The sequence below is a fragment of the Chelonoidis abingdonii genome, chromosome 11 (assembly GCF_003597395.2).
Source record: "Chelonoidis abingdonii isolate Lonesome George chromosome 11, CheloAbing_2.0, whole genome shotgun sequence".
In the NCBI taxonomy this organism is placed as follows: Eukaryota; Metazoa; Chordata; order Testudines; family Testudinidae; genus Chelonoidis; species Chelonoidis abingdonii.
The window spans coordinates 52,651,658-52,677,956 of record NC_133779.1 but is presented as its reverse complement, the minus strand read 5'-3'; the positions used below and the strand labels follow the sequence as shown (position 1 = coordinate 52,677,956).

At 54.4% G+C, this 26,299-nt stretch overlaps 3 protein-coding genes across 6 annotated transcripts in view; 1 reads left to right on the top strand and 2 right to left on the bottom strand.

Moving 5' to 3' along the window:
- Positions 1–3,445: 3,445 nt before the first annotated feature.
- On the bottom strand, positions 3,446–5,557 carry PFDN2 (prefoldin subunit 2). Its single transcript, XM_075071384.1, has 3 exons — positions 5,434–5,557; positions 5,115–5,317; positions 3,446–3,771 (listed from the first exon to the last, which is right to left on the bottom strand). The coding sequence occupies exons 1-3, from the start codon at positions 5,555–5,557 to the stop codon at positions 3,592–3,594; spliced, it is 507 nt and encodes a 168-aa protein (XP_074927485.1). The 3' UTR covers positions 3,446–3,591.
- Positions 5,558–6,868: 1,311 nt separating this feature from the next.
- NIT1 (nitrilase 1) lies at positions 6,869–16,845 on the top strand. The gene is made up of 7 exons (XM_032781274.2): positions 6,869–7,255; positions 8,943–9,047; positions 9,308–9,583; positions 10,523–10,626; positions 12,384–12,517; positions 13,907–14,032; positions 14,350–16,845. The coding sequence occupies exons 1-7, from the start codon at positions 6,885–6,887 to the stop codon at positions 14,626–14,628; spliced, it is 1,395 nt and encodes a 464-aa protein (XP_032637165.2). The 5' UTR covers positions 6,869–6,884; the 3' UTR covers positions 14,629–16,845.
- DEDD (death effector domain containing) overlaps positions 16,750–26,299 on the bottom strand; it is a 39,712-nt gene continuing 30,162 nt past the window's right edge. For 3 of the 4 annotated variants that reach the window (XM_032781278.2, XM_032781277.2, XM_032781279.2), the window contains exons 4-6: positions 25,663–25,770; positions 23,358–23,504; positions 16,750–19,844 (exon numbers count right to left, since the gene is read on the bottom strand). In XM_032781278.2, the coding sequence (XP_032637169.1) occupies positions 19,468–19,844; positions 23,358–23,504; positions 25,663–25,770 (632 nt within the window). In that variant the 3' untranslated portion in view covers positions 16,750–19,467. Of the gene's footprint in view, positions 19,845–21,996; positions 22,868–23,357; positions 23,505–25,662; positions 25,771–26,299 lie in introns of those variants that run through there. The other variant, XM_075071127.1, reaches the window with a different exon arrangement.

Here is a 26,299-nt window from a genome sequence, read left to right as displayed (position 1 = left end):
AAACAAATAAGATGGATACGGATAAGATAGAGATAAGAGGGAAGGTGCTCTCACGGATTGGTAACTGGTTAAAAGATAGGAGACAAAGGGTAGGATTAAATGGTCAGTTTTCAGAATGGAGAGAGGTAAATAGTGGTATCCCTCCAGGGTTCTGTACTGGGACTAGTCCTATTCAACCTATTTATAAATAATCTGGTGAGGTGGCAAAGTTTGCAGATACAAAATTACTAAAGATAGTTAAGACCCAGGCAGACTGCGAAGAGCTACAAAAGGATCTCACAAAACTGGGTGACTGGGCAACAAAATGGCAGATGAAATTTAATGTTGATAAATGCAAAGTAAAACACACTGGAAAACATAATCCTAACTATACATATACAATGGTGGGGTCTAAATTAGCTGTTACCACTCAAGAAAGAGATCTTGGAGTCATTGTGGATAGTTCTCTGAAAACATCCACTCGTGCAGCGGCAGCCAAAAAAGCAAACAGAATACTGGGAATAATTAAGAAAGGTATAGATAATAGGACAGAAATATCATGTTGCCTCTATATAAATCCGTGGTAATGCCCACCTCTTGAATACTGAGTGCAGATGTGGTCCTATCTCAAAAAAAGATATATTGGAATTGGAAAAGGTTCAGAAAAGAGCAATAAAAATTATTAGGGGTATGGAACAGCTTCAATATGAGGAGGGATTAATAAAACTGGAACTTTTCAGCTTGGAAAAGAGACGGCTAAGTGGAGATATGATTGAGGTCTATAAAATCATGACTGGTGTAGAGAAGGTAGATGAGGAAGTGTTCTTTACTACTTCTCATAACACAAGAATTAGAGGTCACCAAATGACATTAATAGGCAGCAGGTTTAAAACACGCAAAGGGAAGTATTTCTTCACACAACACACAGTCAACCTGTGGAACTCCTTGCCAGAGGATGTCATGAAGGTCAAGATCATAGCAGGGTTCAAAAAAGAACTAGATAAGTTCATGGAGGATAGGTCCATCAATGGCTATGAGCCAGAATGGGCAGGAATGGTGTCCCTAGCCTCTGTTTGCCAGAAGCTGGGAATGAACAACAGGGGATGGATCACTTGATTATTACGTGTTTTGTTCATTCCCTCTGGGGCACCTGGCATTGGCCACTGTCAGAAGACAGGATATTGGGCTAGATGAACCCTTGGTCTGACCCAGTAGGGCCATTCTTATGTCAGATCTAAAAGCCAGAGAACACCAAATACAGTCAGTTTGCATTAAGCAAGAGCTGAGTGATGAATGCTTGAAATTCTGAACAGTTCCCAGCTGTCAACTTGTTTGTCCCACCGTGTGTCCTATTTCTAGATGCATCTTGGGGCTTCAGGATGTCAAACCCTTCAGTCTCCTTCCTTGGACAGTTTGTAACATCACCAAGTCTAGGCTGATCCAATTCAATCGTCATCAGGATGTGGGCCATGCCACAACTGCGAACTTTCCCGCTTAGCTCTGGTTTTTGGCTGTACATTTTAAAGATCAACATACTCAAGTTTCTGGCTGGGGAGATCTTCCCAGTATCCCAGTGGCATTTTAGGGAACTGGACAGGTTTGCATTAGGCCACGGATTATACTGAACTGGGAGATGTCCCAAACTGCTGGCCCCTTCAGCAGAGGGGCCAGCAGAGCTATGAAAGCAATATCCTTTCACCGTGTAATGGAAGTGGAGCTGTTCCGGGCTAAGTTACAAACCCTGCATGCTGGCCTGGCGATTGCGATGTTACCAGAGGACTAGATTGGTTTGGTTTAATGAGGGTGCAGCTGTAAGGAGTAACAGCCCCAGCTAAGCCATTTCTCAGCAAACGTGAGAAGTCAAGAGACAGCGTCAGGCTGGGAAGAGGCCTGGGAACCAGACGGTAGCAGCTTGAAAAAGAGATCAGAGTCCTCAAACTCAAGGCCAGATCAGCTAGACCCCTCTAGCACAAGCCATTAAACGCAACTCCTGCACAAGAAGCCGACACCCAGAATTAGACCACTGCACATGTGCGTTGTGGGGGAGCTGTTCAGGGAGGTCACTGGGGGAAACTGGCATGTGTGAAGTTAAGCCTTGCCCTCCCCAAGCCAGGCCTAGGTAAGACAGGCCTGAGTATAGACCGACTGTCATTTGAAATCCATTCCCTCCTAAAACACTTTGTTAAAATAAGCCTGGGATTTAAGCAGCAGCTTGGTTGCTGTATTCAGCACTGGGCCCAGGTGCCGAAGGGAAGAACCTGCTGGGAAAGCATGGGTGAGCCGCAGGGGGTTGCGGCCCAAGGTCCAAGCGAAAAGTGGGACGATCGCAGGACTCTGCAGCAGGAGAGCTGACGGCCTGAGGGTGGGGGCAGTCAGAGCAGGTTCTGAGATGCCTCTAGCCCTGTCCCTGTGACACTGAGCTCTGCTAGAGCCGAGCAGCCCCCACTGATGAGCCGCCTGGGAGAGAATGGCCACAGATGGGGAAATCAGCTTAGTCAATGAGCATAAGATGCATCCAGCAGGGATCTCAGAGCCTGGCCTCGACTCAGACCTTGGAAGATGCTGCCAAGACCATCGAGTCTCGTGGGATTTTAAGGACATGGGGGTTGCTGCTGGCAGGGCCAACGCTCTCATCCTTGGTTCGCTTCCTGAGCCCGCAGGTGGCCAGGCCAGTGGGAGCAGGGCATGAACTTGCTCGTTCTCAGTTCTGGAAGGCAGCAAGTAGTGGCTGCACAGCAGCTTGCAGCTGCAGGGAGTAGCTGCCTAGGAACCCAGCACGTGGTGGCGTCCGAGGCGAGAGTTTCTGCAGAGAGCAGACGTTGCAACCTAACAAAATTCTTCACAAACCCCCTAATCTTCCATAAAACCGTGGATGGAAAATTCTCCACCAGCCCTAACTGGAAGGCTCCCGGTGACTTTCCCTGCTGGTGGCAGGGACCAGCTGGGAGAACATTCCCATGGGACGAAACAAAGGGTGGCTGCATCGCACAAGTCGCATTCCTCCCCATGGCCAATGCTGCGACCAGGCAGCACATCTGGCTCCATTTGTTGTCAAGGGGCTGATTAGACTCATTTGTCACTTGCCACCAGCCAGGGCTCTGGAACAGGAGCCTCTCCCCGAGACAGGAGCCTCCCAGGACCTCTCCTGCAAGCGTGAGAGTCGGCTGGCTAGAGGCCCCGGTGGCAGGCCACCGATCCTTCTTCTTTCTACCCAGCAGCTCAAATCCAACTACAGCATGGCCGCGAGGGATGACTGCTCGCTCGCGTACGAGACCCGTGCCTCAGTGCAGCACCTGGGAGCAGGCATCCGCATAAAAACCCCAGTGTGCATCTGCTCCCGCCCCAACAATATCGGCAGAGCTCAAGGACCCATCCCTTCCCGGTAGCTGGTGCCCCTGCTCGGTGGGCAAAAACTAACCTCTAGGGGGCCAGTCCAGCCCTTCCCGAGCCCCACATTCACCTAAGCTCATGACAGAAAAATGTTTATTTAACAAAAAAAAAATATATATAACAACAGTGACATCAAATAATAAAGTTAAGCCTCAGAGGTCAGGGCGGGGGAGGGATGCAGAAAGTCCTTTGGGAAGGGGCCTGGACACAATGTTCTTCCTCCTAGGAGACCAGGACCCCAGCAGAGCTGGTCTTGGCTCCCGCCCCGTCGGCGCTCTCCTTGGGCGGTGGCTTCTGGTCATCCTCCCCCATCACGCGGATGTTGTGCTTCTCCCGGAACTCGTTCAGCTCTTGGCCCTTTGCCTGCAACTGCTGGGTCAGGGTCTCGATGATTTTGTTGATCTGCAGGGTTGGAAGCAGGGAGGGAGTCAATCAGGGCTCGGGTGCAGGGGGGCACCGGCACACACCTCCCTCCACTCTCCTAGGGTGGGCAAACTTTTTGGCCTGAGAGCCACATCTGGGAATAGGAACTGTATGGCAGGCCATGAATGCTGACAAAATTGAGGTTGGAGTGTGGGAGGGGGTGAGGGCTCTGGTTGTGGGAGTGGGCTCTGGGGATAAGGAGTTTGGGGTGTAGGAGGGTGCTCTGGGGCTGGGACCGAGGGGTTTGGAGGGAAGGAGGGGGATCAGGGCTGGGGCAAGGATTTGGGGGAGGGGGAGAGGCTCAGGGGTGCAGGCTCCGAGCAGAGTTTACCTCAAGCAGCGGCATGTCCCTTCTCTGGCCCCATCCGCAGGCACCGCCCCCGCAGATCCCATTGGAGTGCATAGGAGCCAGAGCGGGGCCATGCCGTGGCTTCCAGGAGCCGCGTGGGACAGCCTCCGACCCAGCGTCCTGACTTGAGTGCTGGAGTGGGGCCAAGCCACGTGGTGCAGCCTCTGACCCAGTGCTCCGGAGCGGGGCAAGTCTCAGACCCCGCTCCCCAGCGGGAGCTCACAGGCTGCCTTAAAATGGCTCTGGCCCGAGGGCCATAGTTTGCCCATCCCTGGTCTATTGCAACCCCAGGTTTAACAGTGCCATCCGCTCCTCTCCATGTATGATGGCAGGGTCACTTAACCCCAGGCCGGTGTGTATGGCCAGAAACCCCTTCACCTCCCCCCGCCCCGGGAGATCAGGAGATCCCACACTAGCCAGGAGTGGGACATCGCAGGGGAGCGTATGGCAGCGGGTCGGTCAGTTAGCGAGGGGACAGCAGCTGTGGTCACTGTGAGGCAGGCACTGCTACTCCCAGCTCCCTGAAGGGGAAAGGGAAGCAGTCAGCACAGTCCTGCTGGAGACCAACAATTAAAATTAGGAATTGAGAAAAGCCCAAGCACAGGAGCCCGGATGCCTGGGTTCTATTCCTGTCTCACTTGCAGACTCACTGCAACAGCCCGACCTGGAAAAACGTGGGAACTGTAATATTTTAATGAAAAATACATGCGACTCAGTGTCCCCACTCACACTCTGTGCTACGCCCTGGGTTTGAAAGGGTTAATTGCTCCTTTGGGACAAGGGATGGCTGGGTAGGGTCTCTCTGGGACCCAGGGCTGGGAGGTTCCACAGGGGCCAAACTCCCCCTGAAATCCAGCGGACACTGATCCTCTCCAGCTCCCACACAGAGTCCCATGGAGAGGGGTCCAGCACCTCCCCACTCCCAGACACAACCCCCCGTCCACCCCTGCACTAATCATGTCACCCGCATTACCTGCTCTTTGTTGCTCTCCAGGGCAGGGAGGACCTCCTTGACGGTGCGCTCCACCAGCACCCCACCCACCATGCGGTAACACTTGCGGGTGGGGTCCACGTCTCGCAACGTGTCAATGACCAGGCTGTGGGAAAGGCAGACGCTGCTGAAGTCCCTCCAGACACCATGGAGACCATACAGCCAGGGCTGCAGATCCACAGGGCCTGGCCACGTGGGATAGTCTCAGGCCCAGCTTACCCTATACCCGGGTCTCTGTGTTCAGAGTCACAATGGGATCAGGGCCCAAAGCAAGCCCCACATGCCAAGGCCAAAGCCCTACATCTCCACCAGATGCCATCACCATCACCCTGACTATGGCTGGTAAAGTCCATTAGGCCAGCGATTATTTCCAACAGCGCGTTGGTTCTTTGGGTGCCTTCTCCCAAGGTCCCAGCTCTCACCATGATCTCCAGGCAGCCTGGTCCAGAACCTCCCTCCCTCCTTCCATCCCCCACCAGGGGAGTGACTCATTTCTTTGGCTGCTGGGCTGTTCTCCAGGCTCCCTTGCTCACCCACGTACAGCCCCCAATGATCTGGACTCCAGCTCTGCCCCCCTCCCTTCCCCATCTGGCCCCACTGACCAGTCCAGGGAGCACACAGTGGAATCCAATTCAGGATCCCCTGCAGGGGAAGCTGGTGGGCAAGAGGCAGCAGCAGGCAGGTGCCCGCGGGGAGCTGAAAAGGATGGCCCTATTGGGGTGCCAGCTGGGACTTGGGAGACCCCAGTTCAACTCCTGACTCCACCAGAGCCCCTGTGCGACCCTGGGCCAGGCCCTCAGCATCTCTAGGCCTGTGAGATTGATTGGGGTTCTGTGCAAGAGCAGGGGTGGGGCCCATCTCACCAGGCATGGCCCAGACAAAGAACCAACAAGATCAGGACCACGCAGGGCTGCCCAGAGGGGGATCAAGTGGGGCAATTTGCCCCAGGCCCCGGACCCCGCAGGAGCCCCCACGAGAGTTTTTTGGGGCCCCTGGAACAGGATCCTTCACTCACTCTGGGGGCCCCAGAAAACTCTTGCGGGACCTGGGTCCCCGGAGCTTCTTCCGCTCCGGGTCTTCGGCGGCGGGGGGGTCCCCGCTTTGGCGGCAATTCGGTGGCGGGGGGCCCCCGCCATGGGTCTTCGGGACACTTCGGTGGCGGGTTACCGAGCGGAAGCCGCCTGCGAATTACCGCGCGAAGCGGACCCCCACGCCGAAGACAGGCGCTGAATCTCTGGGGCCCGGGGCCACGCTGTCGTCGGCTAGTGGGGCTGGAGAAGGGCACGGTGCTGGCGCATGCGGGGAGCCAGGGAACCGCTGGGGCTCCACGAGGCCCGGCGGCTGCCAGGCGGCAGGCTCTAGGCGGGGGGGGCGATCTGCATCCACTTGTGTCGTTCAGCTCAGCTCATGTCCGGCCGCTGATTAGGAGGCCAGCACGCTGCTCTGCGCGCCGGTGGAAACCGCCGACACCCTTGCGGGAGAGCGGGAGGGTCAGTCCGGGAAGAGGCGAGGGGGAACCACTCATATTAACCCTTCGAGTGGGATCGGGGCCGCCAGGCGACCCCATCGGTGGGATGGGCTCGCCGGGCACAGCGCGCCCGCAGCGCACCCACACATCTACACCCACCACACCCAACGGGTGGGTGCCGGCCCAGGCGACCCCCCAATTCGGTGGGAATGGGCTGGCCCAGGCGCGCGCGGCAGCATCAACACACACACACACGCGCGCGCGCGCCCCTCCGCTCGGGTGCGATGACTCCTGCGGTACGGGCTGTCGCCGTCAGGCTGTTGCGGTGGGACGAGGTCTGGTCGGGGCGCTCTTGCTCTTGCCCACTGTCCGCCATCCTTCGCATTCTGCGCATGCGCCTGTCCATCCAACGTTCCGGGCAGGAACTTCTCTGCGAAAAACGGGGCCCTTTGGCGCACCATATTTCTGTGGGGGCAGTGCCCCTAGGCGCCGTTCCTGGCCGCGCTGCTGTAGGGGCCTTCCGGCTCGCTGGACCTTGCTTCGGTCTCCGCCCCGAGGTTCCGGCGGCGTGCTCCGGGGAGCCAGGAGCGGCTCGGCCCACCCGCGCATGCCTGGGCCTGAGGAGCGGGTCGCCCGTCCCGCGGCCCTGCTCCATGTAAGGGGGGGGGTCGCGGCCTGGGGGCCGGGGCATGGCAGGCAGACGCGGGCGTGGTTCGGCATGCGGGGGCGCCTGCCCTGACGGGGGCGGGTCACCCTGGGGGCCGGGGCTGGCAGGACAAGCCGGGCGGGTTCAGCCAGTGGGGCGCGGCGCCCATTGGGGGATCGGAGCGGGGGTGTGGGGGAACGAGGTGATAGGGTGGGGCTGGCCCAAGAGCCCCGGTGGGGGGCGGCTTCTCCTCTCACAGCTTTTGTCTGTCCGGTGCTGCCCGTTTCCTTTGCAGTCAGGAGTGGGTCTGATCTCGCCATCGCATTTCTGTCCATCCAGAGGCCGAGATTTCGGTGCAAGAAAATATAGGGCCTGGATCTGGGCTTTTCCATTACAAACTCCGCTCCCGTCGAGGCCGGCAGCCCCCGGGAGAACTGCAGACCTAGTGTCGGTCCCCAGACCCCCACGGGTCAGAGTTGAATGGGGAAGGGACGTTGCGTCAAACTGTTTAAAGCTCAGATTTGTGTTGACGCCATTTTGACTTCAACAGCAAATGCACGTCTTGGCTAACAGAAGCCTTTCATTAACGATACAACACCCCTGCCCTTCGATGCAGTTGTTTGAGCTGTCTGCTCTCCAAAGAGTCTTATGCCATCATGCTCGTTGCCAGCATAGGAGCACCTTCTGGTCAGGCATTAAGCAGTTGCCGGGCATCTGGCACATGTGATTTGTTCTCTCACCCTCTCCCTTGAAGAACTAGTGTGTGCAGTGGATGGTTTTGCTTTGGTAAGATTTGCTTTTATGGTTGGAGGCAGGTTGTTGGGGGTATTTTCACATGCAGGGTGCTCTGTTTTTGTGTTGGAGAAGACGAGTTCAAAGTTCACTGAGCAAATATCACTGAACCCTCCCATAGCTCCTTCAACCTATCCCGGGGCGGGGAGGCCAGACTTGACCTTCCTGCTGTTGCTAAGATAAACCACTGAACAGCAGGAAACTGGTTTCTTGTCTCTGGCTGCCTGAGCCACCTTCTTGGGGCCACGTTTCTAGGATGGTCAGTCCAGGAAGCCTCTCAGGTCAGATGTTCAGGGAAAGTGGCTGCAAAAGGGACATGAATCTGGATGAAGGAGTATTGATGTTTGTTGGCACAGGTATTTTGGAAAGCTTCTCGAGGGCTGTGCCAAGCTGTGATACTGAGTGCCGGGCTGGTGTGTGATGGTATGGTTGTTCATGAGCACAGAATCAGAGAATATCAGGGTTGGAAGGGACCTCAGGAGGTCATCTAGTCCAATCCTCTGCTCAAAGCAGGACCAATCTCCAACTAAATCAAGCATTTGGGCTGGTGCGTTGTGGTAGGGGTGTTTGTGAGCACCATGCTGGTGTGTTATGGTAGGATTGGTCAGGAGCACTAGGCTGGCTGTGTTCGTTTGTTGTGGTAGGGTTGTTCCTGAGCTCTGTGCTAGTGTGTTGTGATAGGGTTCTTCCCATTATTATTATTATTTATTATTTTCTATTGAAAAGGGAGACACTGATCTTCTTTTAAATCATCCCCCCACCCCACGTCCACCTCCACTTCCACCCATCACCCCGGGCCCCCATCAGCAGGCAGCATCGGGCCTCCAAGGAGGGGTTAGTCTGGGCCTCTCGCTGCAGCGGTTAAACAGAATCATTAACCCCTCTTTTCCTGTGCATCTCCCAGGCTAAGAGCAGTGATCCAGACTCCCCTGTGCCCGCTGCACCGTGCCTTTCGCCAGGCTCCTGGGAGGCAACTGCGAAGGAACCCATCCTGCACAGCCAGCCGCAGGTACGATGGGCATGATTGTGGGGAGTTGGGCAGCTGGGGAGAGTTGGAGGAAGCTGATGACCGATTCTCTAAGGCCTTTGCGTAGGCGTCCTGTCCAAGGCCATCTCTGGGAGGACCCTTTCCACTCCTGTCCAGCAACACGGCATCCCCACTGGGGCCATAGCGAGCTGGGCTGGCTCTGGGCTGGAGCCCAGAAGCTGCAGCCATCTGCCCCTCCCCTGATCAGTCTGTTCCACTCTCCTCTTGTTCCTGGCCCCCAGCCCTGCTCTGCTGTCCTGTGCCCCTTGGCAGCCTGGCATCATGGCTGCCACTGCGCTGAAGCCCCTCATCGCCGTGTGCCAGCTCACCTCCACGCCCGACAAGGAGCAGAACTTCACCAGCTGCTCACAGCTCATCCGGGAGGCAGTGCAGCGTGGCGCCTGTGTAGTCTTCCTCCCCGAGGCCTTCGACTTCATTGGCAGCGACACGCAAGAGACCCTGAGCCTGGCTGAGAGCCTGGAGGGGGCCCAGATTCAGCGCTACGCCGGCCTGGCCAGGTACAGCTCTGTACGACTGAAGAGCAGCACAGGCGGCGCTGAGAGATCCCCTTTCAGGGCCAGGGCAGGATTGGGCCCACTCGCTTAGCCCGGCCTTGTTCAAAGGCCTGTGTGATGGGGCTCCCGCCCCATCCCTGGGGAGCTGCTCCAGGGCTGTACTCTGCTTTCCAGCCAAACGGTGATCCAGCTTCGTTTCGCTCTGTTCTCACTATTTCACCCCAGTGTACCGCCCTGTCTATCCCTCGTCTGGCTCGAGCTTGCTCCCCTTGCTTTGAATCTTCCCCCATTATCACCCCCGATTGTTCCTGAACACCCTTCGCTCTGTCATTATTGCTCTGGAAGCAAGGGACTCAGTGTGGGAGCTGGCAGGAATGATCTACCCTGGGTGGTGCCAGATCTCTGAAGGGTCAGACCCTCAAGGGGGAGAGGTTGGACGTGACCAGAACCCCGTTGGCAAGGGCCCTGGTGTGGCTGCTGGGGCTTGTGGTCCCTTCCCAGGCCGGGTGGGCAGGGGAGGAGGAAAGACAGCAAAGCGAAGCTGGTTAGAGTTCACCGGAGGCCTCCCAGCCTCAACAGCATCTCTTTAAATGGCAGCATGGACCACAGCTGCTCTCGTCGGGACAGGCTGTGGAGCCTATCTGCTCTGGCTGCCAGTTTGGGCACTGTCCCCATCTGGGACTCAGTCCTGTTCCTATTGGACAGACGTGGCTGGCAGTAGCCGGCAGATGGACCGAGCGCTGAACCAGCACTGTCCTCTGGCGGAGCCTTGGCAGGATAGGTGCAAGGAAGTGTGGGAGGGAAGCTTGCCCTGGGCTGCAGCTGCTCTGGGGGTTGAGGCTGTCAGGCTCCAGAGTCACTGCTTGGGCACGCGGGGGGCAGGGAGCGTCCAGGGAAGGCTCCAAGCTCCGTGTGTAACATGGGTGCATCTCTGCCTGGCAGGGAGTGTGGAGTGTGGCTGTCTCTGGGCGGCTTCCACGAGAGAGGCGAGGACTGGGCCAGCACCCGGAGGATTTATAACTGCCACCTGCTCCTGGACCCCACTGGTGAGAGCATCGGGCACCACGCCAGCCCCTCCCTGCAGGGAAATCTCCTGGCACTGCCCTTTGTGCCCACTGGCCTGGCTCCGAACCCCTGCTATTGTGGGATAACTGATGGATTTGAAGGGGTCACTGCTCTCTGCCTGTTGTCGCCGTGCCTGGTATGGGTCACAGCTGAGAGGGCCAATCTCAGGTCAGACTAGGTGGACGCTCACACACTCAGAGTACACTCTAGAATTAGATTTAACCAGAGCTGCAACAAAGGTGTGTTCCTGGATTGCCGTAGGTTTCAGAGTGGTAGCCGTGTTAGTCTGTATCAGCAAAAAAACCGAGGAGTCCTTGTGGCACCTTAGAGACTAACAAATTTATTTGGGCATAAGCTGTTGTGGGCTAAAACCCACTTCATCGGATGCATGCAGTTCTCTATGTATATATCTCTTCCTACTGTATTTTCCACTGCATGCATCTGATGAAGTGGGTTTTAGCCCACAAAAGCTTATGCCCAGATACGTTTGTTAGTCTCTAAGGTGCCACAAGGACTCCTCGTGGGGTTTGGTGGTTTTTTTTTGGATCGGCATACTAACTTAACCCGGAGCCGCAGACAGTCCCTGTAGACATTCCAGCCTATATCATCACCCAGGCAGACTAGACTTCTGTGAGGAAAGGTTATTAAAACAGATCAGTGGATGCTCAGGATCTTAAACCAAAGACAACATTGCAGCCAATCCTTTAGTAAACTAACTAAAGATTGATGAACAAAGAAAAAGGAATGAGGGTTATTAAAAGGCCAAAACAAATAAAAGTTGGATCAAACTATGTTGTCCAAAATAATAGCAGGATGTTAAATCTGCTAGTTGTCTATAAGTCTCCCTGGGTTGGCCAAATAGTTTTGGGGACCTCAGTGCATTTATTTGAAATTTCCCCAGTTAGAATTCACCAGTCCTGAGATGAGCTAGGAAAGAGGTGGTGAGGGGCCTTTGGTCTCCCTCTTTATATCTTGGGCCATTTTGCTGGAAAAATCCTGGCTGTGTCATGGGTCAGACAGTTCCATGGCGTACGTGCTTTGCCATCTGTCCTAGATGTGAACTACAGATTTTGCTGGCACCGCCTGTGCACATGCAGTCTGAGGGGGCTTTGTGGCAACACGCAGAGGCCCCTATTTTCAGTTCTTTTGTTATACCTGAGGGCGTTTCCCAGATATACAATGTCTGAGTTACAAATAATATATCAGAATTTCATAATCCACACACAGCATCAATACACACATTATAACAGGATAATAATACTCAGCGGCTTACAAGTTTTCCCGTGATCCCTCACAATACGTGCTTTGAACAAGATTTATCACACTTTTGTAAAAGTGGTGACCACATTACTGTAGACTGTCACCTTCCCCTTTAGACAGCATCACACACATGCTGGCAGCTTGGGGCCAGGGCATGAACCAGATCCCTGATTCATCCAGGCTGGGAAGAAGGAGGCAGTGTGGGAGTCAGGACTCCTGGGTTTTATCTCCAGCTCTGTCCTTTGCTGGGGACGTCCCTTCCACTTGGCTCCAATGGGGACAATGCTGCTGACCCACCTCCTAGAGGCTGTGGGGAGGAGTCAGTGATGGGGTTGCAAAGCACTTGAAGATCTCACCTGGCTGGCACCACAGAGCATGGGGTGTTGGCCCTTTCCCCTGACCCCCCTTCTCCTACTGATTCTCCAGAGGCAGGGGAATGCCTATGCTGCCTGCAGTCTCCTCTCCCCCTCATCCCTAGGGCACATCGTGGCCACGTACAGGAAGACCCACCTCTGCGACGTGGAGCTGGAAGGGCGAGTGTCTATGAAGGAGAGTAAGTTCACCAACCCTGGGCCTGAGATTGTGCCGCCTGTCAGCACCCCTGCTGGGAAGGTAGGAGCCCAGGAGCAGCAGGGAGGGGTTGCTGGGAAGGGTGAGTCAAGATCTGAGACTCTCAGGCTGTCAATCTAAAGCGACGGCACCGACAACAGGGGTGACTCTGGACTTAGCTGAGAACAGAGCTGGGCCTCTGTAGGGCTCCTGCAGCCACTGAGCCTGAGCCCTTATGGCAGCAGCTCCCATGGGTGCTGAGACAGAGCCCTCAGCATCTCCCGTTCCTCTGGGCTGGGCTGGAGACGGGTTTCCCTTCTGGCAAGTATTTTTGAGAATTCAGAAATGTTTCTGTTGGGAGTTGAGGCCTGGCTGGGTCATTGCTCAGAGACCTGGGCCACTGTCTGCCCCAGGTAGGACTGTTCCATGGAAAATGAGAGTTCGAAGCCGGGGGGGAAGTGCTATTGCAAACGGGGGCAGGGGGAGCCCCAGTAACCTGTACTGGCTTCCTTGATTCCCTGCCACAGCCGGGGGAGAGGGAAGGCAGGTGTCTCACTGGGCTAAATATTTGGCTGGCATCACCATATTTGGTACAAGTAACTGCTTCCAGATGCAGTGGTGGTGTCAGGACCGGTTCCCTGATTTCACTAACGCATGACAGACCATGGGGGCAGCATGCCCAACCCCTCCCCCAACAGTGACCATGATGCACCCTGGTGTGCAGTGTGGCTTTATGGCTGACCCCCAGTAACCCCTACAGCATGAGGACAGACGGCCCACGTCATTCTAATTCCTGCTAGTATCCGTGTAGGTGCCATCCTGGCTCCCATCTCCTAACTGATCCCTGCCAATGTCTGCTGCAGTGAAATCCTGCAGCAGTGAGTTCTGTGGGTCATCTGGAAGGTACATTCTTGCAGCTTTTCATGGGTGGCCTGTACAATGCATCTAGCGCCCCTGCGTGTTTGGGCACAGGGTAAATGGGAGCCCAGTTGGCCTCTCCAGTGAAATAGCCCCAGTCCCTTGGCTCTCCCCTCCCATGGTTCCCTGTCCTCTCTGTGCCAGGCCTTCCTTGCAATGAGGTGGGCTAGGCTGAATGTGCTGATTGATGAGTAGAGCACCTGGTGGACTCTGGGTTTCCATCAATGCTGTTACACACTGAGGTGATGCACATCATGAAGCTGCCCCGAATCCCTCTCTCAAGAGAGCCGAAGCAGTGACCCTAGGGGTGAGGGGGAGGAGGATGGGGGCTGGGGAGCAGCAGGCATAATCAGGCCCTCGGATCCCCTCACTTTGGTGGCAGCTGTTGTGCAGACAGGGCCTGAGCTGCCCTGGGGGTGAGTTCTGGAGCCTAGGGCAGATGTGGCCCTTGCTTGGTTGAGGCCCATCAGTAGCATCACCCATGGGGGTCTCTGTCTCATTCGCCCGCTCAGAGAACCTCTCTTCCTCCTCCAGGTCGGCCTCACCATCTGCTATGACCTGCGTTTCCCAGAAATCTCTCTGGCGCTAACCCAGGAGGGGGCAGAGATTCTCACCTACCCATCAGCCTTCACGATGACCACAGGCTCTGCCCACTGGGAGGTGAGTCCAGCCGTGACTACCTGTGTTGTAGTGACACAGGCAATGCAGAGTCTGTGTATATGAGACCATGGTGCACTCTAGTGGGTGTGCAGATGTGCTGTTAAAACAGCTTCTGACCATTAGAAGCGTTAGGCAACGCTTCCAGCCGAGACTGAGCTGAGACCTGCTGATGGAATGATCTGGGGGAAGCCTGGGCTCGGAGCCTCCTGCCAACAGCCCAGAACTAGCCCAGGAGCTTGCCAGGGGGGTTGGCTGGGTTGGAGCTTGGCGGGAAGCGTCCGTAGTGAGCAGCCCTGCCCCTTTGTCCGCCCACTCAGGTGCTGCTGCGAGCCCGCGCCATCGAGACCCAGTGTTACGTGGTGGCAGCAGCTCAGACCGGGAAGAACCACGAGCGCCGCACCTCCTACGGCCACACCATGGTGGTAGACCCCTGGGGCTCTGTGATTGCCCAGTGCCAGGAGGGGCCAGGCCTGTGCTATGCAGAGATCGACCTGGGCTACCTGCGCCGCATCCGCCGGGAGATGCCAATCTGCACCCACCGGCGGGCTGATCTGTACGGCAGGGTCACTGTGCTGAAGAAACCCCTGCCTCCCTGAGGGGCTGCCCTCCCCCTAGGAAAATCTGCCACTGCCAATCAAGCCCTGCAATGCTCCATGATCAGGAGGCAAAGCAGGGAGCAGAGACTCCTCCTGGTATCACCCCCCTCACCCCCCCACAGACCCAGTGATCAGTCACTGATTCATTTAGCAAGGGGATGAATGGCTGAGATGGCCAGAGGCGCCCTCTAGGGGACAGCATGGAACTGCAGCACAATTCCTGCTCCAGCTGGTGCTGCCTTGTCAGGCCCTAGCGAAAACTGAGCATTTCCCAGGGGTAAAGGGAGTAGCTCCAGCCGAGCCTCCAGCTTCTCCAGGCAGCGGCCGCCCTGTGGGAGGAGCATTGGCTGTGGGCTCCATCAGCAGAGCAGGCAGAGGGAAGAAACGGAACTGAGGCGGCTGCTGGTAAAACCCCAACTCGGTGGAGAGGTTCCCGAGGAGGCTGGGGCTGAGGAAGGGGTACATGGCTGAGCTGCTGTCACAGATCAGGTCCCCTCTCAGCAAATGCTCGAGCTGCACCAGCTCCTGAGGTGTCCTGCCTGCTGCCCTTAACACCACTTCCTTGCCCTAAAACTGGCCCATGGGTTCTTCCTGCCACCCTGCTGGAGGGGGGCTAAATTCCCAGCATGGGGAGAGAGGCCAGTGCTCTCCAGCTTGGCTAGTTCCCTGTCATTTATAACTAGGTAGGAAGTTCTAAGAGGGTGTGAAGTCCCTGCTACTTCTGAGCAGATAAGGTGGGCCTGGGTCCTCCCTTGGGCCTTGGCAAAGGATGGATTGGCCTGGGCTACTTCACTGTTAGAGCTCAGAGGGTCCTGGAGCAGGGAGGTGCACCCTAGTTATAGGCCCTGCAACACTGCTGAGACCTTCCCCCTCCCCATTTCCCTTTGACACTCACATGTGCCAAGATTTTTAGGTGAAAAGCTCCATGTTAGCGTGAGACCCAGGTGGCTGGTGAAAGGACAAATGACAGTAACTGAAGTCACGGGCAGCCGAGAGGGCTGAAAAGCGGCCACAACCCTGGGGTGAAGCAAGAGAACTGGATCATCTTCCCCCTGTACCTCTCTCCCCCAGGCTCAGTATCCCCTGCCTGCCATTATCTCCCTGCTGCAGGCAGCCAGTGCCTCCCTAGCCCTGTCCCCTAGCCCAGTGCTTCGTGGGGGCACTGTCTTGCACCTAAGCTACTGTCCCTCGTGTGTCACTTTCTTCTCTGATTCCACTGGCCCTATGGGGAGTGAGGCCCAAAGCCCAACAGTTTAGGAGGAAACACATTCCCCTTTCTCAAGTGTTTAGAGCAGAAATCCTGGCTTATCTTCCCAGCTTGTAATGACTTCCCTGGCCTCTTCTACATTCCCACCAGGGAGCCTGTCTGTTCAGGCAGATGCACCCAGAGTGACACCTTCAGGCTGGTACTTCTGCGGTGGCCCTCAGGTTTGCATCTAGAAACCAGGGCCAAGGCTGGATTTCTTCCTAGAAGAGCGTGAGGGTTAAGTCAAGTCATAATAGAGAATTGTGAGTTGACAGGAGGGAGGGTCCAGGCCTAACCTGGCTGGGTGCATTAGCTGAGCCAGTGCAGTTAATCAAGGCCCCACTTACATCATCTACAGGCTGATCTAACTCCAGTGAGGCAGTTCATGCCTGTTGGAGCTAGTGGTTCAGGCCGGCTGCAGACTCCGGCAGACATTGCTAGCTGGTTTTGGTGCTGAATTCAGCAGGGAAGAGGGGCATTTTCTAGCCATGCAACCCACAGGGCCCCTGCTACTCATGGATCCTTTTCCCCAGCACAGCATCTTTCACTGAAGTGCAGCTATGACACAATGAGGATCGCACCTTTACGAAAGAGGGGGAACAGCAGCCCCACAGTGAGGGCAGCCAAGCACCCCATGACCCAGCAGCAGCACGTCAGGTTAACGGCGCTCTGGGGCTTAGTTGGGATCTGAGAAAGAAGATAAATGTTACGCTGCCCAGGCAGATGTGCTTCTGCAGGGCTCACGGTCACCCGGAAGGAAATGGAAAACCAGAGGCCAGATGAGACACTTCAGAACAAAACAGCTGGAAGGGAACATAAGTGACCAAGCAGCAGCAGGTCTGTCTGACCCAGCAGCCAAGCAGTAAGGAAGCAGAGGAGATGCAGTAGATGTTTATTTCAAGAAAACTGAAAGCTACATGGGGATTATGACTGTTATATTGGAAGTTTAAAAAATACAGAAGTCACAGAAATTACAGTTTGTGCCAGAATTGTCCTTAAACAGGGAGGTGTGTGCGGGGGTAGGGGAAGGGGTCTACACGCTCTCCACTGAGAGAACCTGTGGATAGAAAATGCATCAACACACACACACACCCCAAACAATCCCATTGAGGCATGAGGGTTGCAGCCCGCAGGGCTATCACATGCCATCTTCATTGGAGAGGGACTTGGTAAGCACAACACCCTCTTTCTTATCCCTCTTCCCATGCCTGGGTAGGGAGGCAGCCACCCATAACAAACATTCCTCCACCCCAGGTGCACTGATCTGGCTTCCATCTTTCAAAGCACAGATCCTCAAGAGTATTGAGGTGTCTCTCCCCTTAGGAGTTGGGCACCTAACATACCTTTGAAGATCTGGGCTGACAAGGAAAACATCCTGCAGCTCAGCAGAGATTTGGGAGGGTGGGAAGAAAATCAAATCCAGAAAAATAACCCTCTGACCCATTTGTTCTCCCTTAACTGTGTGGAATTCTGTGGAACTGCTTTAGATTTGCGGTTCCTAAATCCTTGGGTGTTTACTTGAGTTACCAGGAAAAGAACTGGGGAGGAAGAGAATTTTCCAATTAAAATGCACTCCTTGCCCCTGGAAGATTGTACTCAGAGTGACCATTTCATTGACAAACGCACTCAGCCTCCAGGTCTGGCCTCAGGCCCAATGGGTCCCTGACATGTTACAAAGTGGGCATCTAAGTGGCTGTGTCTGTCCTGGCACCAAGTTCTGGGCTCAACAGGAGAAGGGGAGAGGAGGGAACAAGCCCTGTTACCAAAAGGTAACAAATGTCATCCCAAAATTTAAAATATGCAGCTAAGCCAGCCACCAACCCCAGCCTGCTCAGTGGCCTCTGGTGTCCTGTGTGCAGTGGGGGGAGGTGCTTGGACCACAGCCCCTAGCATGTCATTGCTTTATCCAGCTCAGTCCCCATGCTGGGCGAGGGGTCTCTCTCAGCTGTGGGATCACAAGGGAGGGGCAGGCAGAGGGCCAGTTCTGAGACTGTTTGTATTACAGCAGCGCTGAGGTGCCAGGCATTTTGCAAATGAACAGCTTGCTGGCCCCAGGCTGTAACTAGACAGGGCCTAATGCAGGACAGCAGCTCCTACTGGCACCTGCTGGGAGCAGCTCCTTCCTCCTGGGATGGCCGGTGCCAGCAACAGACAGACAAGACCCAGCGCCAAGCAGCTGACCAGGAGCAAACCGGCAGTACCACCCTGAGTGGCCCGATTGGATTTTTCCCCACATCTAGGTTCCCAGCAGGAGCCCGTACATCTGGGTAGGGGGAACAAATTCAACTCACAAACCCGTTATGGGGTAGGATCAAACAGGAGCCACCTTCTTCCCAATTGGGAATGGACCCTGTGCCAAAGTGTTACTCTGGAACCTGCCCCCCTGCATCCTTCCCGCTGCACAGTCCAGGGGACGCAGCCAACCCCACTGCACCGCCACTGGGCCTGGCCTTATAGTAGCAAGAGGGAGATGCTGGAGCATCATCTGTGACATGGGCCAGCGTTGGGCACTCCCCACCCCAGGCCCTGCTGCCGTGACACTGCCCCTGCCCAACTGCCTCCCCACCATGCAGGCAAAGGGAGTGAGGATGCCCATCTCCATGTGCAGAACTCTTCTGGTGGGCCTACAAGCATCTCACAGTTCTGGGGGGAGCGCAGGTGTGGCTGAACCAGCTCTATGCATCAGAGCAGCAGGGAGCCCCTTGTTCCTCTCTGGGGTCAGAGGCCTGGCAGGGATTGTTGGGAAGGGGATAACAAAGGCCCGCAGGCTGGGAACTGGGAGAAGGGAACACTGACCCCACTGTTAGCTCAGCACGGGCTCCATTGGTGCAGCTGTTACCCCTGAAACAAGCCAGCCCGGCCTAGAGCAGACGATGCCACAGGGCCACGCCAGCATCACCTTAGCTCAGCCTCCCTCTCAGCATCCCACGCTGGTTAAGGGCACACCCAGCCAGATCGCCTGCTGAGCGCCACTTGAGTGCTAAGCGGACTGGTGGAAACAGGCTCCCATCAATGGAAGGCCAATGCCACAGGCCCCCCCCCCCCCCCCCCGCGCATGCTGTTCACGCCACACGCACACAGCTCCCTCTGCGCTCGCTCATTTTTATTAAAGTGAATAATCCAGAGCCCCACCTCCCCGGCCCACTCCGCCCCACGTCCCCCACACGCACGGGGCCCCGCCGCCACAAGACACTTTTGCCTTTTTTTAAAAAGACCGTATAAAAGAAAAACCAGCACAAAGGAACCCGAGGCAGAGGGAGGAGAGGACAGAACATGTGAGCACCCAGCGCTCCTGCCGGCTGCTCCCTTCCTACCGCTGGGTGGTTCAGCATCCTTCGGCCAGACTCCTGGAGCAGAGCGGGACTTGCTCTCTGGGTTGCCTCAGGTATCATGGGCTCTTGGCCAGGCTGGGACCACCAGAGAGCTGGTTAAGTGGCAGCACAGCCCTCCCGCCGCTCAGGCAGGTCCTACAGTTACACATACTTGGCAGGAGGATACTGAGGGGGTTGGTGGGTTTTAAATGATTTTTCCTTTTTAAAAAAAACAAAACGATTGGCTCCGAAACAGCAGCCAAGGCCAAGCCCGGGGGAGGGTCAAGGAGCCGTGTGCAGCATCAAGTTCCGCAGGAGTTTCTGGCGCCCAACCTCATAATCCTCCTCGTCCACATTGACCAGCAGCTTGATGGCCTCGTGGCCCACGGCTTGCTTGAGTGAGTCCGTGATGAAGACGCCCTTGAGGGCCTCCAGCAAAGAGCCGTTTATGTAGTCGCGCCAGAAGGCGTCGAGGTAGGTGAGCTCTGAGAATTTTATGTCACAGATGATAGAGCCCAGGTCCCGGGATTTTAAGATGGTGTTAGCCTGGTTGAAGCGCTCGAACTGCCGCTCCAGGGGATCCTGCTTATTGGAGAAGACGTTGCCCTGGAGCGCCGTCTCGTGTTGGCAGTACTCGGCTCGGACTCGCAGGCGGATGTCTGAGGGCGGAAGGCAGGGCAGGACATTAGCGAGTTCACTGCAACCCCCCTCTGCCTGAGGATCCCAGCGCTCCAAGCCCCGGGGAAGGAGTAACTGCCCCATCCAGATGGCACAGAGGGTAGGGATGTAACCCAGGCCAGGAGCCAGCAGTGGAGCTCAGACTGGAACCCAAGAGTGGCCACTAGCCCCCAGCTCACTGCTCCTTCCCTACTTCACCATATGCGTCACCAACATCGGCTGTGGCTCTGGTAGTGGGTGGGGAGGCGGGACCACAGGTCCTGGCTATTGGACCCATCCTTGCCTCTCCCATGTGCTGTGTGCCTAGAAGTCATGGCAACCAGCCCCAAAATCAAGAGCCAATGAACAGTCACAAATATCAGTGACAGCTGGTCTGTTTCCAGCTGACAGGGCAGTGCCTTGTGCCCAGCCCTACGCAGCCCTACAGCATCCCCACTGAGCAGGAGCCTCTCTCTGTAAGCGCCTAACTGGGCACTGAGCTTTTCCCAAAAACCTGGCCCAGAGTGCCCAGATTCCCAGCTCAGTATCACCACCCAGCGCTGCAGAGAAGCCAGCCTGTCTCCTCCAAAGCCCAACCCCCTTCTGCCTATTTGAATCAGCTGCGTGGTGCCCCACCGTCATGGGCGTATGCATGCCCACGCCAATTCCCACGGACAGATCGGGTCAGCGTGGCTGCCAGCTCTGAGCTCGAGGTTCAATCTGACTGATCACGAGCGCACCGAGTGGACCTTGCCATAGTCGAGGGCCAGGAGCTTTCCCTCCACGGCAGGAACCATGGCCAGTTTTTTCTTGTGAATCAAAACATGGGCCCAACTCTGATGGCGGCTGCTGCCTTCCACTCCCAGCTCCTGCTGGATGTACGGAGAAGGCTGCTGGGCGGAAGCAAGGTGGCTGGGCCAGCTGTAACCGCTCTCAGAGCCAGGCAGTGCAGTCTTGAGTGAGACAGGCCCATGGCTGGGAATAGGCTGCCTCAGTCTGGCTAATGGAGCCATGTGGCTGGTGAAGGGGGATGGCAGCGGGAGGAGGGATGGGGGTCTCTTCTGCAGCACATGGAGCAAGCAACACAGTCACCCCTTGCCAGAGGCCAGGACTCTGGGCTGCTCTTGGCTTTGCAGGTCGCAGTGGTGGCTCAAAACAGGTTTATCTGTGGGTGACTAAGAGGCCATGGTCTTTCCCTGCAGACACACACTCCTCACCCATCAATACCTCTAGGCGGAACTATCCCAACAAGCTCTCATCTAGCGGCACCCACGGGCAGGAGCACATTCTCCTGTGCCAGTCCCAGGCAGCGTGGGACCCACCTGGCCTAGGGAGCACTTCTCCAGGCAGTGCTAATGGCTGTGAACAGCAGAGGTCATTCTGCTCACAGTCCCCAGACTGGTGACCATGCTCGAAGAGTGGTGGCAGCAGAGGGTCCCCAGCTGGGGAACCAGCTCCTTTGGGCAGCCTGCCCACCAGTTCCTTCAGAGCCCAGGCTGGGCTCACTGCTGGGAGGTGCGTGTGGATGGTACAGGTGGGGGGTGCTATTGGTGCTGTCTCACGAGGGCCGTTTAAAATCACGTACCCAGCACTGGAAGTCCTGACCAATCGATCAATCTCACTCATGGCAGAAGCTAATGTTCTGCACAGACAATAGAGGAGAAGGCCATTCAGGGTCATCCGGAGGGGATCAAAGCACCTCACTTTCAATGGGAAAGTTTGGAATTAAGTCCTGCTGTCACAGTTGAAGGCAGCTTTTCCTGGCCCCTCGTGAAGAGCTGAAGCGACAGAGCTCGCGGCCAGGAGCCCCTCCCAACTCACTGATCTCCAAGGAGACTGTCATCCCCATGATGAAGCAGAGTAAAGAAGTGGGTCTACTGATGCCAGGTCTTCCAAACCTTACCATGCTGGAAGTACCCAACTCCCATCACACAACGTTTAGCACCTCAGTGAAGACCTCCACTGCTTCTCAACCCCTTGGAGAGATTCCTCACTGAGAGCAAGACTAAAAAACCCTTTGGGGGGCCAGGATTATACAAACGTTGATTTCTTGCACAGAAATCACCATCTCTACTATTTGTATTCCGGTAGTTTCTACAGGCTCCAAGCCAGACCAGGACCCCACTGTGGGTAGGCTGGGTAAAAAGGATAACAAGCAGAATGAAGAGTGACAGTTGGCAAGTGTCATGTTAGTCCCAATGTATTATTTTGTTAAAATAAATAATCTAGCCCCTTTGACAGCCAGAGACTCCTAGAAACAGGGCTGGAGGGGACCTCCAAAGGGCATTTGGGCTCCCCCCGCACAATGAGGCAGGGTCAAGTCAAGGAGACCAGCCCTGTCAGGTGTGTGTCCAACCTGTTTTTAAAAACCTCTACAACCTCAAGGTGCTGATCAACGTAACTACTCCTCCTATTACGTCCAATACCCTTAAGGTGCCTGTGACCTCAAGGGTTTGAACTGTGAGCATTTGCCCTATGGATTCTTTCCGGTCTAGGAATTCCATTGAAATATTTAGTTTTACTAAATTAATTCGTTAGACTCTCTTTCTCCTCCTAAATTGGTGCGTGCAGGAGTAAATAGTCTGACATTTCATTCACTCATGTCCCCTCGCCCCCACCCAAACTAGGCTGACGATCCAGCTGCACCCATAAAATGGGCTGCGTTGTTTAAATCAGACTGTTGATACTTTTCTTAAAATTTCTTCTAATGCAGCTTTGGAAGATGGGGGCCAAACGATCAAGTTCGAGTACAAGATCAGCCAGCCCCACCCTTCACACAAGGAAGGCAATAAAATTTAACTCACTAATCCAAAAAAACTCCCAACTCTTTCTCTCTCTCCCCGCCCCCCAGCTACTCCCCTCTGCCCCATCAACAAAATCGCAATACAAAGTTTTTGACCAGTTCCTGGTCGGGCTAGATCCCAAAATGTGGCTAATCTTGTAACAGGCTGAGCCAGAACTCCAGGTCTGAAGCAAAGCACAATTTTGTCAGGCTGTTCTAATGCATTTCTGCATCTTTTGGATGCTGGTGGATGAAAATACAGAAATCAAAATGTTCCAAAAATGTTTAAAGACCTCAGCAGGGTGTTCAGTTCTGCCATCAATCCCCACCCCTCAAGGAACTTAGTACTGATTTATATTATCTGCGAAGTAAAAAATAATAGAACTCTGTTTCCAACCTGCCCCACCACTGAGCCTTTGGGTAAAGTGGGGATGCAGAGCTTTCTGCCAGCCACACAAGATGACTATATGAAATAAAACCTGTCCCTGGAAGGAGGAAGAATGAGCTCCCAGCACCCCAGTGGTAACCCACACACCCACCACAGCAACAGACAGGCCTAAGAACACAAGGATGGCCACAGTGGGTTCCACCTAGCCCAGTGTCCTGTCTAAGATACTTTTGACAGTTGGAGGTTTAGAGACACCTGGATATGGGGTTGTGTCCCTGACCATCTTGGGTAATAGCCATTGACAGACCTTTCCTCCAGGAACTTAGGCTCTTCACAAGTTCTTACCACAAGTCTGTTTCTCTTTAGGATCTGGCGTCATTGACTTCCTCCTCTTATGCTGGCTACTGAGGAGGGCTCTCCCACGGCCAGGCCTCTTGGTACAGATCGGAGGTCCAGCGGAAGAGCGGCAGACCACAGGGTGATGGGGAGGCACTAATGCAGATAAAGAGGAGCCAGATGTTAGAAAGACGAAAGGTAGATAGAGCCCAGGATCACATCACTTTTCCAAGAGGGAACGTCACAATGCAAAGACAGATGAAGCCTCTCAGCTCCCATATATTCCTTCCCCAGCCACCGCAGAGCCCTTGCTGTGGGAAGTTTTGTAGGTTTCCAGTGATGGGGATTGCAGCCTCTCCTTTGGGAAACTGTTCAACATCCCATCAGTCTGGAAGCTGTTCAGTTAGCCCTGACACCTGCAGCACCCTAGAGAATTCCTCCCCCTCCTTGCTGTGCACAGCCTCTAAAGATCAGCAGATGTATGTCCCGGCCTCGCCCGGTGCTTTCACTCAATCTCCTTGTCGCCCCCACCCAGCCAAACCCTCCACCTCTCCCAGAGGATTTTGCTGTTCTTCTCTTAACTCTCCCCAGTCTCGCTCTGTCTTTCTGGAAACATGGTGCCAATACCCAAAGACGGTATCTCACGTACAGCTGCACCTGGACCAGAGACACGGACGGTCACTTTCTTGCTTAGTGATACCTGTGCTCATGCTGCCCAAAGTTGTGCTCATCTTTTAATATAAAATATTAAAATGCGAACTCCACTCTAATTTACTGTCCGTGATCACTTTTAACCATAACTTAAATGCATAAACCTCTGGAACGCAAGGAGTGCTTGTGTGCGATCTTTTCAAAAGTGGCTATGTAAAAACACTGCTACTTCATTCCCTGTGTGTGTCAGAGTTATACTGCTAATTTTGGCAACGGTATGAACATACAGTAGTAAGGATGGTTTTGCCCTTAATGTTCACTTAATCAAAACCCAAAGAAGAATTCATACTCTGGCTCATCCTTTGGGAGTCTGATTGCTGAGCCCAGCCAAATGCAGAAACATAATTGCTGGACAAGGTCAGAAGAAGCAGTAGCTTGATTTTCAGATGCCATATGGAGTTTTCAATATCAGCTGTTACAAGTTTTTTACCCCTCCCTAACTTAATAGAGCACATTTGGTCTGGGATCACAGAGGAGTGACATGGAGCCACACTGGGTCCTTTTCAGAAGGAAAATAATATGTTTTCATTTAGAAGTAGAGATTCGGTCATAATATTTTTCCACTCTAAATTGTGCTGGGATATGCAAGGCTATGTCTGAGACCAAGTCTCTGACGGTGTAGCAGATGCCTCCAACAGCTCAAGAACAGCAGCACACTGAAGAAAACATTCCATTTGCCATGGAAAGAAGGGCTTTATACCCTCTCTTTAAAAGTTAGTGAATCTTCTTCGTTGAGCGTGTTCTGCAAGCCGAAAAGTTAATTCTCACCCTGAACAACGCCTGCAGTCACAGCTGTGAGCTGGACTTGTAACAAGTGAGCCAGAAATCATTGGCTTGAACTTTTCCAGGAAACAAGTGAGCATTTGGAACAACCTGGGATCACAGTTTTGGAGCCCAAGACTCTAGCTTGCTGCAAGCACTGCTGCTAGAGTACTTCCTTTTTCTAGAGCCTTCATCAGAAGGTCTCAATTGGCTTTACAAACGTTTCTAAATTCATAGATTTTTAAATGCATAAGGGACAGCTATGATCACCTAATCCAACCCCTGCATAACACAGGCAGGAGAATTTCCCCTCAGCAATTCCTGCCCAAAATTTTAGGTTAAACTGGAGCACCTCTAAACAGCGCATAATATGCATCAGCTTCAACATGTTAAGAGTTCAGTGGCACAAAAGTAAAGGGACGCAGACAAGGGAAAAAAAAGGACTGTTCCAATAATCCACATTTAACCTACAACACACTGATGCATAAGCCTTAAGATGGGGTCCCGAACGTGGTGCCCACAGGGCCATCTAAATGTGCCTGCATCCTGGCCATCAGTCGAGCATCTGCCGAAATGCCACTGAATATCTGCGGCATTTCGGTGGTGATGCCTCTCGATGACGTCGCTTGTCGGTGGCAAGCAGCGTCATTGAGAGGCGTCACCACCGAAATGCCGCAGAAATTCGGCGGCATTTTGGCAGATGCTCCACCGCTGCCACGGTCCTTTGTCTGGCGCCCGCCAGACGAAAAGGTTGGGGACCACTGCCTTAGGTGATCCCAACTGTTTATGACCAAGGATTCCAGTGAAACTCTGGTATTAGGCAGCAGTACTGAACTCTTACCTGATTTGTGGGGGTGGGTGAGACCATGCTCTGCGTTGCTGTGAGCTCGGGGCATCACGTAACGAATGGACGTCTCTTCTAGGTACTTGTCCACGAGGTCTGGGCACACTGGAAAAGAGGATAAAAATAATAATAATTAAGAGGGCAGAGGAACCCATTATTGATAGACCAGATGCTTACATGAAGGCAGAGGGAACTGTTCAAAATCAGGGTGTGAAAAATTTGACATCTATCTGCCAGAGGCCAACATGAAAGATTTTTCAGGGTGAAGGAGGGGTTCACACAAAGGAGGTCCAGGGGCAAGAGCGCCAATGCAGGGACTGCCTTCCCAAGATGCTTCAGAGTGAAACTTAACATCATTCTTGTCACTTTCACTGTTGCCCACTGGATTCCGAAGAGCAGCAATGGAACTGTTGTCAGTTTCACTTTGCTGCTTGAGAAATCTATAAGCAGCAGTTGAGGCAGTGGACCTGCTAGCAGTCTCAGGAACATGGCTCTGCACTCCTACACATTTTGAATGGTTTTCTTCCCAACCATAATGACTAGATTTTTTTTTTTAAATTAGAAGTTTAGATTCTAAAAAAGTTGATGGCTTGGATCCCAGGGACAAGTCAATTTTTCTAGCCCTGACAGTGAT